This window comes from Mus caroli, unplaced genomic scaffold (assembly GCF_978045245.1).
Source record: "Mus caroli unplaced genomic scaffold, Mus_caroli_1 scaffold_1, whole genome shotgun sequence".
In the NCBI taxonomy this organism is placed as follows: domain Eukaryota; kingdom Metazoa; phylum Chordata; class Mammalia; order Rodentia; family Muridae; genus Mus; species Mus caroli.
Window position 1 is genome coordinate 77,490,012 of NW_028227256.1, and position 15,271 is coordinate 77,505,282.

The 15,271-nt window shown below is 38.4% G+C and overlaps 1 protein-coding gene across 1 annotated transcript; it reads right to left on the bottom strand.

Moving 5' to 3' along the window:
* Nucleotides 1–1,776: 1,776 nt before the first annotated feature.
* Nucleotides 1,777–14,205, bottom strand: Ccdc195 (coiled-coil domain containing 195). The gene is made up of 3 exons (XM_085841518.1): nucleotides 13,968–14,205; nucleotides 7,616–7,838; nucleotides 1,777–1,909 (listed from the first exon to the last, which is right to left on the bottom strand). The coding sequence occupies exons 1-3, from the start codon at nucleotides 14,203–14,205 to the stop codon at nucleotides 1,777–1,779; spliced, it is 594 nt and encodes a 197-aa protein (XP_085697644.1).
* Between the last annotated feature and the right edge of the window lie 1,066 nt (nucleotides 14,206–15,271).

The window sequence follows — 15,271 nt, forward strand, 5'->3', positions numbered from 1 at the left end:
CAACTGTACATAACTTACTTGTTGGAGTGTGACTGAAATTCATTTCATGTTCACTTGTCATTCATTATACGTAAAAACAGTGTCAGAAATCTTAATATTTAGTATCCTAGCAAGTCAGGGAACAGAAGGTTGAATTTCAAAGTTTAGATTGTTGCTACATGTTTGGTTGGTTGGTTCCTTGCTTTTACTGGGCTGTATTAGACTCATGCACAGAACTGCCACTTCAGTTTGGGGCAATGACTGTAAACAAGATACCAGTCACATACTGGTCATTGAGGTTGTCATGAGGGATAATTAGTCATTGCAACATTTCTACTTATGACATAATGTGAGTGGTTGTTATGTATTACTTTTAAAAAGTCCTGAGTTGGAGCAATGGTTTTTACTCTTGAAAAAAAAAAGCCAAAATGTTTTAAGTGTAAAATGCAGTGACTGTAACTGTGTACAAAGAAAAGCTTCTGGCAGCTTCATGATTAACAGCTTCGTTTCTACTCAGTGTGTTTTTATAGCTCATCTGTATCTTTCCCTCCAGTTGCAAGCCTGCCCTGGTCTCCAGTCTGCTATGTTGTGGAGAATAATGTTATTCTTGAATGAAAGTGATAAAAGAAACATTTGATGCTATTATGGTCCTTTTACAGCAGGTTTTGGATGCCACATCTCTCTTCCTTCCAGCGGTCCATCCAGGACTTTTAGAAACCTCTTCAGAGGGTCAACGTGGATTCTTCCTATCTTTGCTTGCTATTCCTTTTCCTTCAGCAGGAGGTTGGAATGGGAGAGTCCTTTTTTTCTTTTCCTTTGTATTTAGAACAGTGCATGACAATCATAGCTATACAACAGAAATCACCCTGGAATGCTTACTTAAAATGAAAACTTCCAGTCTCCTTTCTATTTTCTATTCACCCAGTAGATCTGAGTTATGGCCTAGGGATCTGCATTTTAACACTGCCAATTATAAAACAAAAATCTTTGTTTGAAAATGACATGAGTTTTATAAGTAAAGTTATTATAAACAGGAGTGGGAAAGAGTCTACTGACTGAAAGCTCAGGAGTTGGAGTGAGACCAGTGGGTGATAATGATTTGAGTTTCTTCTCATTTCCTACTTGACTGTAATGGCTCTGCCCATGGTGGTTCTGAGTGTATGCTATGGATTTGTGTTCACATTCCAGTGACTTTGATTAGTACGGAACAAATTAAGGAGTGTCTGTCACAGAACAGATCAACTAGTAATGGTGTTATCAATACAGCATGAGCTGTAATGTTCAGCATGATTGCTCTTATATTATTAACCCTTTAATACAGTTCCGAATGTTGTGGTGATCTACCTCCAACCATGAAATCATTTTAATTGCTACTTCATATCTATAATGTTGCTACCTTTATAAATCGTAATGTAGACATTTTTGAATATAGAGGGCTACCAAGGGGGTCACAACCCACAGGTTGAGAACCACTGCTTAACCAAAACAGGTTTTTCTAGGTTTGCTGTGATTTCTTCTGGAAAGTGAGCCACTAGTGTTTCCAGATGCGACACAGTGCAACGTTGCACACTCAGTACACATAAGTTCCAGCGTCACATGCTAAACATTGGACACACACCTGCCCTTCAGGATCAGCAACAAGACAACACAATCACTCCTATTTCTTTGCCAGTAAGTGCGGCAACTGAATACCAAGTGAGGTTATGTGCGTCTTACTGGACATCTTGGTAGAGTTCCTTCCTGAGAAAGTCACTGACACAGATCTCACTGTGCCCATCTCCTGGGAATCCACTGATTTCACACACCCTTTTCTGCAATGAGGCTTAGCTGGTCTGTGCTCCCATTTGTTGAGTACTTCAAAGGATGTGAATTTTTGGGAACTGATGACCTATCTCTGGGTAGCTGGAAACTGACTGTCTTTGTCTTCTCCCTACATGGAGAGAGGGGGGAGGATTTTAGTGAATCTTGATATGTAACATTTTCTTTTTTTTCCAGTCATTGAATATTGTCCACATTGTTGAAAGTTTATGTATCATAATACTTATTTTCTTAGTTGCTTAATAATAATGTGAGAATGTAGATCAGAACTGGCCTTTTAATTAATCCCTGTGTATAGTGCTGATGAAAATGTGAAGACGTCAGTTGAATATCGTGCTGTGTCTCATAACCCTATAGTTTCAATATGTCAGATGTACTCCAGATCAACCTGCTTCTTTTGATCACAGAACAGACTTTGTGTGTGAATCCCAACAGGGACAAGGAGAAAGAGTGACAGCTGATGTCAGGTAAGGGACTGAATCCTTCCATTTAGCTCTCTTCTCCTTTTACCTCTCGTATTATGTTGGTTTCTGACCTTCCCCATGAGAAACTGCTCTTAAGACTCAGTGTAAAAGGCAGTGTTTGAAAGGATTGGTCTTTCTTAGCTCTTGTTCTCTTTTGTGGTAGATTAAGGGTGTAACTCTGTAGAATGGCATTCTGTGGCTTGCATCTTGGAACACATCTGCACCTTCCCTTGGGAAGAAGGTGGACCAGTGCTTCCATGTGTTAGGATCAATAAAATAGTAGCAACCACTGCCAGTTAGTGACCCACTCACTCAACTATTTTCCTGCACTCCACAAACTCTGTGAGGTAACTGCTATAACGACTCCCATTGCACCAAAGAATAGATTGCGGCACATGATGTATTAATAACTCTTTCCAAGAACACGTTGTCTGAAAGGGATGAGGCTAGGGTTTTAGCCTTCCCATTCCAAAGGCTGACCTTCCTAAGTACATTGATGTGGAAAAGTACAGCTTATTTTTATTAGAATAGGTCTGTTTTTTCCCCCATCAACAAATTTAAGAAAAATTATCCCATTTTTTTTTTACTGTGTGTGTTTGTGTCTGTGTGTAGATATGTATACATGCGTGTGCCATGGGAGGTCACCTTCTAGGACTCTGTGTTCTTCTTCAACCTTGGGGGGTTGGGGATGGAAGTCAGACCCTAAAGCTCGACAGTACGTGCCTTTACCCACTGAGATAACTCGCTGGTCCTCCAATCAGTAAATTTAAGAAAATATCATCTTTATTTTTGCTTTTTACTGTCTCCTTTATCCCATTGCCTTAATTTTATAAACATCATGAAATTATTTAATCTTGAAACACAGGATGAAAAAAATTGGTTTTCATGTCAAAGTCAAAGCAAAATTAAAACTGTAACCATAGTTCTTGAAAGCTTGAGTTCTTAGAAATGTTGATAAAAGAGTTCTGAAAAAGGATTACTTTCATGGTGTAATGATGAAAAATATTATGGCAAACTAGGCCATATCATATCTGATATGATTCAAAATCCAGCTTAAAAAAATAAGGGGTTTTCTATGTATCTTTGTAAAAGTGTGAAAACTGAAAGCAAACCTTCCAAATCAGAGCAATGACATGACATTTACCAGTTAATTCCTGAGTGCAGCAGAGACAGAGTGAAAAAGGACTACAATAAAATACAGTAATTCCCAGTAAGTCCTTCTCTGTCACCAGCAGATTTTTGTGCCAATCCAGATGTTGATTTTTAAGCCAACATGGACTTTCCTCCTTTTAATACAATGCCGCTCCTGGCTTGATCTTTTAGATTTGACTAACTTCTAAATTCAGATTGGATTCTGTTCTACAGAGTTTATTAGCTGGCAGCTTGGAAGCTGGAAAACATTTTGGTTCAGGAAAACAATACTTTGTAAATATTGGCTAGTTCCCTAGACTGTCATTTAAAAAACAATATAAATTGAAATGGGAAAGTACTGTAATTCTCAGTCCTATAGGTGTGTGCAAAAATGAAATATTCTAACAGTCACTATACAACTTCAAAATATATAGATACAAGATAGCCATCAAAATCTAAAGAGCAGTCATTCATGGAGTATGATAATGAAAATTTTTCGTTTTGTATACTCCAAAGTATAACATATTACAAGCATATTTTATTTAAAAAAATACAAGTATGTTTAATAATGTGCAAGTTGTATACCTTTACTTATTTTTTTTTCAATGAACAATAGTCAACCAATTTTGTAAAAACATCAAATGGCATATGTATGTATACATCTATGTGTTTATATATATTACATATGTGCATATGGTATATTTGTTTGTATTATTAAAAAAATAGCCTATCTCTATCTTTCCTTCCTCTTCTTCTCTGAAAATTCATGGCTACAGAAACTCCACTGTTATGTGTGTACTTCCTATTTCCTTATCCCATGTCAGACTCATTAACAAACTCTCCTGTCTTCAACTGTGAGATGCACCCAGAAACCACGTCTACTGTGGCTATTCTTGGCCCAGAAATACCCACCCTTTGCTGAGGTTACTCTATAGTCTTAAGCCTGGCCTCCTTATTTTTGCTATTCTCTTGCAGCCTTTTTACAATAGGGCTTCCTGCATAATAACTTAAAAAAAAAGAATAGATTAAGCAAGAGAGTCCTTGGATGTGGCCACGAAGCTATGCTGAACTTCTTTGTGGCTTGTTCACCCAGTTGCCTCTCCTTGAATGCACCCGGTTTGATCCCCCTAACTAGGGCTTTTGCATTTAGCTATTCTCAACATCCAGGGAGTTCTTATGTTTCTACTTCCTGGCCCCCTTCTCCTTTCCCAGGGTTTTTGTTTTGAGACAGGGTTTCTCTGTATAGCCCTGGCTGTCGTAGAACTCACTTTGTAGACCAGGCTGGCCTCAAACTCAGAAATCCGCCTGCCTCTCCTTCCCAAGTGCTGGGATTAAAGGCGTGTGCTACCACCACCCGGCTCTAACTTCTTTCTATTGCCTTATTTTTCCCTGTAGTAGTTATCATAATATATACTTTGTGCATCTTTTTTTTAAAAATTATTATTCATTGTTTATCACATCTGAAGAAACACTCCAAAAGGGATTTTTGACAGTTGTTCCTTGCGTGTATCAGGACCCCGAATCCTTCCCAGAATGTGATACCCCAGGAAACATGTGTTGAAGGATGGAAGGATGGATGGATGGATGGATGGATGGATGGATGGGTGGATGGATGGGTGGATGGATGGATGGATGGGTGGATGGATGGATGGATGGGTGGATGGATGGATGGATGGATAGATTGGTGGGTGGGTGTAGTAAAAGTAAAGAATCATGGATAGAAGGATCAAACTCATAATGGCATTTACCCCTGGTGAGGATGGGGGACAGATACAAAAGACTACCTTCTTACAAAACCCTTTAGATAAATACACTTGTGTTTATAATATCACAGAGGATCTGTATCTTGAAAATTTTCAATACATTTTTTAAAACTAGATTTTCAATAATCATGGGGCAAGGTAATATTGTATAGCATATCCCCACAGTCCTTCTATGACAGATCCTGTTGGCTCTCTGTCCTTATTTTTCCCTACTCCTACACAGTTTCTTCCTAAGTTATGGTATCTCAGTCTTCAATGTCTTTTTTTTTTTTGTCCTATGGGGTATAGGTTTTCCACTTTTCTTTGTCTGACCAAACCCAACCATCTCTATGACTCAGGGTAACTCTCTGTCTAGAGGAACTTTGTACAAGTGACACATTTCACTTTGTCTTTTGAAATCCAAAACAATGTGCCTCACTCTCTACACCACATATCCAGTGGGAAGTCTGTTTTTTTGTTTGTTTGTTTGTTTTTGGTTTTTCAAAATCTAGAAGAGCTCTTGCAGCCACCACCAAACTCGATGACTCATGTTTTCTCTCAACAATACTACTTTTGGGGGCTGTAGAGATGGCTCAGTGGTTAAGAACACTGACTGTTCTTCTGAAGGTCCTGAGTTCAAATCTCAACAACCACATGGTGGCTCACAACCATGTGTAATGAGATCTGATGCCCTTTTCTGGTGTGTCTGAAGACAGCTACAGTGTACTTAGATTATAATAATAAATAAATCTTTTTAAAAAACCAATACTATTCCCCCTTTCTTTGCTGTGATAAGTCAATCATGGAACCCACACTTTCTTTTCTTTTTTTCTACTTGACTCCTACAAAGCAGATGCCTGGAGACATTGCCAGAGTCAGAGCTTTACTGGCGGGGGAAGAAGCTGTATGCAGCCTTTCTAGTAGACATTCTTGCTCTGAAGAGGTCCTTGGCCTTACCCATCCAGTGACTGCGTGCTTTATCTCATCTTCAAGACCCAAGCTAATCTTTCAATTATTTCAACTTCCTCCACTACTCAGGCATCTTCTAACTCCTATTAGTTACTATTTGTAGCTAAGACCCAAACACCTAACAACCAGAGGGAGTAAAATAAATATATTTGCCTCACAGTATCAGAGGGTTTAAGCCCATAGTTCATTGTTCAGTGTTGGTGGGTACAACATCTTTATTGTCAGGTTCAAAGGAATCTCCTCCACTCCCCTGATTCTAGAGCCTTAGTCCTTTCCACCAAAGGAGCCAGATCCTTATCATTGTCAGAAGGGACAAATGGCTACCAGTGGTGGTGCCTATTAGCTTATCAAAGTACATACTGACCTGCAGGCTTCCTCAGTACCACAAGTGCTTGTGGCTTTTCTTTGCTTTCCTCACTCTGCCTGTCTTAAAGTTCTCCAGCTCACAGAATTTCCTTCTCTGGCCTCTCATTCCCTTACACCATGTCAGCCATACACCCCCTTTTTTTTGTCTTTCTTGGTCCCTTCTCTCTTGCACATCTCTCTTGGTTCTTTCTTTGTCTTCCGGTCCTGTTCACAACCTCCTTTTCTTCTCCAGTCTTCTGGCAATGTTCAGTCTAACACTTTCTCTTCTTGCTCTGGACTCTTCCAGATCCCTCTGGCTGTGCCTTCCCTCACATCTACAATAAAAACCTTTCCCTCAGCCATACCTTGGGGTGGTCATGTTCTCACTTTATACATTGACATGTCAGGACATCTTGGTGGCTGGGGTGCATGGCAGGGAACAGCTATTTACATACATCACAGCAGACAAATCGAAGAGTACTTACAGAAAGAAACTAGGAACTGATTCTGGTGACTCACTTTCTCCAGCTAGGTTCTGTCTTCTAGTTTCCACAATCTCTCTAACTGTTGCCATGATCTGGGATACTGTGTATAGAACACATGGGACCGTGGGGAAACATTTCATATTAAAGTTGGGACATTCCTTAAATACCAATTCATCTCATTTGGTGCACTCTCCCTTATCTCTTGCACCACGGAGTCTATTTCCTAAACAGTCCATTATATTAATTTCCCCTCAAATCTGTCAAAGATTTGCCTCTGTGAGACACTTTCTCTGAAAGAAATTGTATATTTAGCTCCCAAAGTAGCTATTCTTTTCCTTGAGACATCCTACTGACTGGTCAGTTTGCCTGTGTGTGTCTTCCTTGTCATCCAATGGCATCTTGCACTGGGTCTTCTGTTGTTAGTACCTGGTTCAGAGTATGGTTAATGTTTGAGGAAGGACTAAAGACTAAGTTTCCTGCTTATTACAGAATCTGTTGGAAAGAGCCATTTGACCCCATTAAATTTTGTTCTTTTGATTTCCTAATGGACATGAATGAGATGGAAATTATTTATACCCTTTGGCTTTGTTTCGTCTAGTGGACACTCCTGGCTATCTAGAAGGGTGCTTGGTTACCTCTCAGGAGGTGCCTGAAAATTAAGCAGAGGCACAGAGAGCATTACCTGCAAACACAGTTGTCATCAAAAGAAGCTCTCTGGCTGGAGCTATTGCTGCCATAAGCGTCTGCTGCCAACCTCTTTTCTTCACTGTCTTGCTTTTTAGTTGAAGAACATGGCAATGGTGTTCCATCATTTGGAAGTCTGCTTCTGGCTTCCCAGGGGTTATTTGCTGCATAGGAGCGAACTGGTGGAGAAATGGTGTAACGTCTAACAATCATGACATTGCCTGGACAGGAAGCACAAAAATTGAGTTAAAAAACAGTTGACCCTTATGGATCTTTGCAACTGAAAAAAAATATGTCGATCATACTTTGTTGATGTTGAAAACAAGACATGTTTCCTGATTTAACTTATAGATGTTAGTTGGTCACAGCCACGTGCTGTACAGTTTTTCACTTAGGGTAGTAAACATCGTGGCAATTTGACCTGCATAGAGCTTAGATAGAGTATGCAGCTTAAGTAGAAAACACACCTTAAGTAAGCAATGCATGGTGCAATTGAGATATTGATAGATTCTAGGAAGACAAAGCTGATGAAATCAAAGGGTAAGCACACATGAAAGGGGAGATTAGGTCATTAAATTGTGTGGTCAGAGAAAACGTCTAACAAACCTAGAATTATTTCATAATAGATTATTGTAGATTTTTATGGTTAACTGGAAGATTGTGAGGAGCCCAAATGTTTCAAACACCAAGTAATAATGATGATATAGAAATGTTAAGCACCCTAATTCGTTCAGTATCACATATCAAGATATACCACATACATATGTACAATTATTATGTGCAAATAAAAACTGAAAATGTGTGTCATGAGATTCAAATACTAATTATATTGATAATATTAAGCATTGTAAATGCTCTGTAAAACTGTATAATATTCATCATAGTAAACTCCATACATGTACACAGTTAAATAGGAAGTACACATTTTAAATATAATATGAGCAGAAACTCAGAAGGCTTCCTCACTGTCGAGTCCAGGAGAGTAGGTTCATCCACTGTCTTGGGTCACCTAGATGGCCACAGGAATTCAGCTGGTGATTGCTAACTGGCCTGTACTTGTCTGACTAGGCTTCATGTGGGCATCAGGAGACAGCCCATTGAGAGATACGAACAAGACAACATAGAAAAAAGCAAAAGTGCTTTGAGGGCTTCTTCTTCGATGTGATGGATGGCTTTAGTTCCTGAGGCTTCACAGTTCAATTTCTGTCCATCAATGTCTTGTGATACATGTCTTCATGTCTTCTTAGAAGAAAACTAAATCTTCCTTTTTTTTTTTTTAAAAATCAAGAACTTTGGTTCACAAAGCTTTATTTTAGGTAGTTTTGATTTCTCTGAGTCCCTCTTAACACTGTGACTTGAGGGTGATCATTTCACCTCTGCTTAGACATTGGTTGTCACCTATGAGGATATTGGTTACCACTTATGAGGACAATGTTGACCTCATCGGTTGATTTTCATTTTTTCTAGGGTCTTTCTGCTCATTAAATCTTCATGTTTCTTGCTCTAACTTTGTTACTAGCTAGCACAGAGATGTAATAAAAGCTATGCAATGTGTGGTTGTTTGGAGAATGCCAAAACCACATGATTGATTTAAATTTGCCTCCTGTAATTGCAGGAAGAAGACAAAGTTTCTGTGTCATTAAAAAAAAAAAAAAAGCCAGGAGGGTTGTTCTGGCTTTGCATAGTTTAGAAGATCAGAAGGCAAGAGTTTAGGACAGATATGTACAAATTTATCTGAAGTGATTACTGTAAATGCTATTTATATATTTATTATATTTAAACACTTCCAGAAGCTGTAGTGTATATACCATCTGTAATCATGTAAAAACTGGTTTTTGAAAATTGACAAACTCAAAATTTTCTGTTTAAAAGAATTAGGCAACAATATATCCTGGGGAACCCAGCAGGGGGAGATTATGCTTATGATAGCAAAGTTAAATTTGTTTTGAGACCTCTGCTTAACATGGAACTGATTACCAAATAACTGCTTTGCTCATCTCCCTGGGTCACAAATTATTCTTTTCTTTCTTATCAACACAAGAAAAGAAATATTTAACATAGCATCACAGGACCATTAGTTCAGTTTCAAAGATCACTGCCAAAAGCAGTTTACTCGCCAGATAAAGAATAGGAGCAGATGGAAAGGTCCCACAGTGCTGGGAGCTCCCTGAAATGAGATGTTTCTTTCATCTTCCCCTGCAAATGTTAACACTTGTAGTAGTCACAAGGTGAGATTGCACAGGGTAAGAGCACAGGGGAGCATTCGGTAAAGTCATGGCTAGATTTTATATCCACCCCAAACTATGCAATGTAGATGTTTCTGCAAACACGTTTTTATCTAAGGGTTGAGTAGGCACTCTGTAGTCTCTCTCTCTTTCTCTCTCTCTCTCTCTCTCTCTCTCTCTCTCTCTCTCTCTCTCTCTCTCCCTCTCTCTCTTTCATATATATATATGACCAGCCAATAGGTGTACCCCTGAGCTACAGCTCAGTCCTTGGCCTCGGGCAATTAGAGGGTAAGCTAAATCTGCTCACAAAATGTCTCCTTTATTTTCCTCACCGTATCTATCACATAACATCTGGCAGAATTTGTGACTCCAAATAATTTTCTTGCAGGTCCTTTGAGTTGGTTCCTTTCTTGAAGAGAAGCATGTATCTGTCTTCTATCATCTAGTTATCAAAGGGTAGTTTTGCATGATTCTGTTTTTGAAGAGGTATTGAGGATGATGCTTTCTTAAATATTCTGGATTTTATATTCTTAACTGTAAAATAAGGGAATTTTAAAAAATGGGACACACTCCAAAATTCCTGTTATAGATTTTTAGGATTCAATTGCAAGTTTGAATTTCAAATGATTGGCAATATATTATTAAAACCTCTAATAAAAACGTGTTTTTAAGTCAAGTAATATTTTCTTGGCATAGCTAATGTTTTTTGATAAGCATCACTGAAAAATTCTTGCTTGTAATGTTTTATTATATCTGAATATTTATGTATTTCAGAGCCTAGGAGATAAGGAATATCGTTATCTGCATATGTGTATGTATATTTGTGTATGTACATGTGTGTATGAGTGTATAAGTGTGTGAATGTGTATTTGTGTATATGTGTTTTTGTGTGCATGTATATATGTGTATATGTGTATGTATGCATGTGTGATTTTGTGTGTATGTATGTGTGCACATGCATGTATAAGTGTGTGTGTGTATAGAAGTGTATGTGGAGGCCAAACGATGATCTTGGATATTGTTCCTCAGATGCTGTCCACCCTTCCTTCCTTCCTTCCTTCCTTCCTTCCTTCCTTCCTTCCTTCCTTCCTTCCTTCCTTCCTTCCTTCCTCCCTTTTTTTCTTTCTTTTTCCCAGACGGTATCCTTAGCTGTCTGGAACTCACCAAGTAAGCTAGGCATGCTGAATCATGAGTCCCCAGCCCTCCCTGGCACTGACTCTCCACTGCTGGCTCTCCAGTGCACTCTGCTACCACATGAAGCTCAGATTTGGGTCTTCAGGCGTGCAAGGGAAGCACTTTACAATGGAATTGTCTCTCTAGCCCTGATATCTTGACACAATTGAATACTCACTGTTTAGAGTAATGAGTTTCATTATGAGATTTTAATAAGCTCATATGTATTGAATTCAACTTGTCCGTCACTCTCAGTTGCCCCCCGCCTCTTCCTTTTGCTAGATGGTTTCCCTTCTCTTTTCACATAACATAAATAATTTTTTAAAGTCTAGATTCCACATATTATAGAAAAGACTTTGTATTTGCTTTGATGAGTCTGGCTTATTTCACTTAGAATGATGATCTCTAGTTCCAGTCATTTCCTGAAAATAACACAATCTTATTTATTTTTATGATACAAAAGCCAATTTATTCCTATGGTAGATGATATTACTCTCTTCTTAAAAGATCAAACATATTTCACCAGAAAACTTAGATCTGATAAAGGTTTAGCTGGAGATTAGGATACCATCATGAATTTTATGTGAGGGTATTGTTGGGCTAGTTTTTCTTCCTTCCTTCCTTTTATTTACTCCTGAAAACCATATTACATAAAAGACAAATATCACTTAAATTCCTTTCTTTTTTTGAGGTTATGATATAATTACGTCATTTGTCGCATCTCTGTCTAAACCCTTCCCCACATCCCCCAAATTAATATGTAAAATTCATGTTGTCTTTTTTTGTTCAATATGTGTGAATACATACACACACACACACACACACACACACACACACACACACACACACACACACAGAGTCAGGGGTGGTCATTTGATGACAAATACAATTTAAAAACTTTCCACTGGATCCTCAAGCATACCTTCACATTACAGTGTGTGTGTGTGTGTGTGTGTATGTATGTGTGTGTGTGTGCGCGCGCGCACGCATGTTTTGGAACAATTAGAAAATTTTCTTAATTTTTCATGACATCTATTTTAGCCACTCCTTCTCATACTTAATATTCTTACTGGAAGTTATTATTTACATGCTGAAGAAGTGTGGTTCCAACTGTGTTTAGATCTTACTAATATTCTAACACCTTCTAAACTTAATAATATTCATATCCCGAGAGTATAAAGGGTAATAAATACTTTGAGTGGTGCAGTATTTATTTTAGAATAAGGTACTAAGATGTGAAGGCCCTAGTTGCTCTGTTATTTGTATAAGCAACATAGAGAAGAGATTTGAGGAAGAACTATCTACCTTTAGAGTAAGTCTGTGGCTTGTGATGGCAAGTGAAGTATCTGTAGCTAGCATTTGGCAGTGCTCAGAGACATTTTGTTGTTGCTTTGGGACAGGCTCTCACACCATAAGCCAGCCCAGCTGTGAACGTACTGTATAGCCTAGGCTAGGTGCCAACACAATTCTCCTGCTTTAACCTCCCACATACTGGGGTTACTAACATATGCCATCATAACTGGCTCAAGACGACTTGATGGTTACAACTGGGGTTGGACAGATAAATGCTACAGCAACTGTTGCTATGGAGCACAGAAGATGCTGAACATCATGCAACATCCAGACTGACCTCCACAATGAAGAATTATTCAGTACAAATTGTCACCATTGCAAGGAATTAGAAACTCTGTAGTAAGGATATATTATAAATAGCTGAATATTTTCTTTCTATTTTAAAATAAGGAGGTCTAATCTTATAGGTTATTCTTTTATAGTTTCCTTAGATAATCAGTAGACAGAGTTATGCAAATCCAGACAGAAATGTATTTGCAGCTTTGAAATGCTTTGACTCATTACTAGAAAGGAAAATGTCTAATAAGACCCACCAGCTGATGTGACATGTTCCACTGTCAAACTGTTCACAACCACTAATTGGCATTGCCTGAAGTCTTTGATGGATGGTATTAAGAGCTATGAGTAGTTAATTATGTATATCACTTTTATTTGAATATGTTGTTGTAGGCAAGCACTGACAACTGAAATGTAGAACAGGTTTCTTATTATTGATTCCAACCTTTTAAATAATTATTGAATCAAGTATCTCTGGTGAAAAATGGGATATTTAAAATATGCTAAAAATTGACCTTGTATCTTGAGGTATTCAATATATATACATATGTATACATGTTTATATATAGGAACTTGCAGGTATTGATATATATCAGTTGATGTATATATCAATCAAGATATACATATATGTGTATATATATATCACTGCAAGTATATATCACAACACACACACATACACACGTGCGCACATATATATTGACTTGATTGTAATGTATGCTCACATTGGACAGAGAAATTCTGCAGAAAGACAAGAGATAGTGCCTGTCATTTGTTGCATAATGCCAGGCAGTACTTATTGTTGCAAATAGTTGTCATCAGCACAGAGGCAGGTACTACAGTATTTCCAGGTGGATAAGATTTAAGGACTTTAATAAGGACTTCAGAGTCAAGTGACTGAGGAACAGATCTCCAAGAATCATATTTGTCTGATTTTGATCCATATGCTAATGCATTTATAAAGTTATTTGAGCTTAATAAGAAGTGAGCGCACCAATCAACATGCACATCCATTGTTCTGCATTGAAGAATTTATATAGTTAAAATCGAATTGAGAAAACTGTTCTGAATGTGACGGATTTTTACACCTCTGTTCTTATCTCTCCTCCTATACTCAGAAGTCATTTTTTTTTTTTTATTGTCAAAACATATACCTTGAAGAACCTAAAGGAAATGTTGACTAGGGATTCAAAATTATTCTACTAGGAGGAAGCAAACACCGCAAACACGAAATAATGATGTTGTTGGAGTAGCCCAACAAATCAGTGGTTTGGGAGATACTTGGAAAGATCAGCATAGCCCAGAAGAGCCACATCTGTTCAGTACCTTGATGTTCCTGCACAGCTGGTGCAGAATCGATGGGAACATCACCAGGTAGGGTCCCCAGAGACTGGTCACACGCGGCTGCTTCTTCCCTTTCATCTTCTGATTCTCTCCCTGAGCTAGATGCTGTCTGCCTAACTGAAGTCAGCTTCACACGGAGGGCATGGTTCTCACTCTCTAGTCTGTTGATTTCTGCCCGCATTTCTTGGATAACCCGCAGGAGTTGGATGCTAGCTTCCATTGCTGATTTTCTTAGACCAACTTTTTCTTGAGTCAAATACACAACCTACACAGTGGGCAGGATCAGCCTGCCTATAAATGGTACATGTCACTTGAACAATGGAGCTCATGTCTCTACCGTCTTTCAGCGCCTGGGTTAGACTGTCCAGGGAAGGAAAGGACGTCCATCACTTATTCATCCTGGGTTTTGTTTTCCGGAACAGTACATTCCTATCTTTCATTTCATGTCAATCAACAGACATAGAATACTGTTTGTGTCTGAGTGAGGAGAATATTCCAAAAATTTCCAGTAAAGGGCAGGGTTTCTTGTTTTCATCATTCATCCACCACCATGCTTGCCATTTAGTCTTTTCTGTTGCCACATTTGGTATCAAATATTCACACAATCACCAACTGTTACGTTGAAACTGATGCACAAATAATTCTTTTCTTTGTAAAATATGCTGTAGTCCTGTATTTTGAGACAAATTACTAAGTTTGACAGATATTGATTACGAAAAGCTGATGTTAGCCACAAAGTGGCATGTGAACTATGAGGATATTATTGAAATGTGTTATTGGTGTGTATTCACAGATCCCTTAAGATAAGCAGGTTTCTGTCCACACAGATACACTTTGCTGTTATTGGCTTCTAGGATGTTTTCTTGGCAAGGGTTTCCTAGGGAGATTTTGGAATATGAGAAGACCCAGGGTGACCATTAATCTTGAATGAGAAATGCGTAAGGCACCTACGGCTTTCATTACCTAACTCCTCAAGAGGTTTGTTGTTGAAAATGAAAAGTAAAATTCTAAATAGTACACACTCTGATGGAAATATTTAGAAATTCAGTGAATGTTTAAACATAAATGAGTTTCTCAACAGGGTGAAATTGCTTAGAAAACTTTTTTTTTTTTTTTTTTTTTTTTTGAGACAGGGTTTCTCTTATAGCCCTGGTTGTCCGGGAACTCACTCTGTAGACCAGGCTGGCCTTGAACTCAGAAATCTGCCTGCCTCTGCCTCCCAGGTGCTGGGATTAAAGGTGTGCGCCACCACCTCCTGGTGATTAGAAAACTTTGCTTCTCTTTCC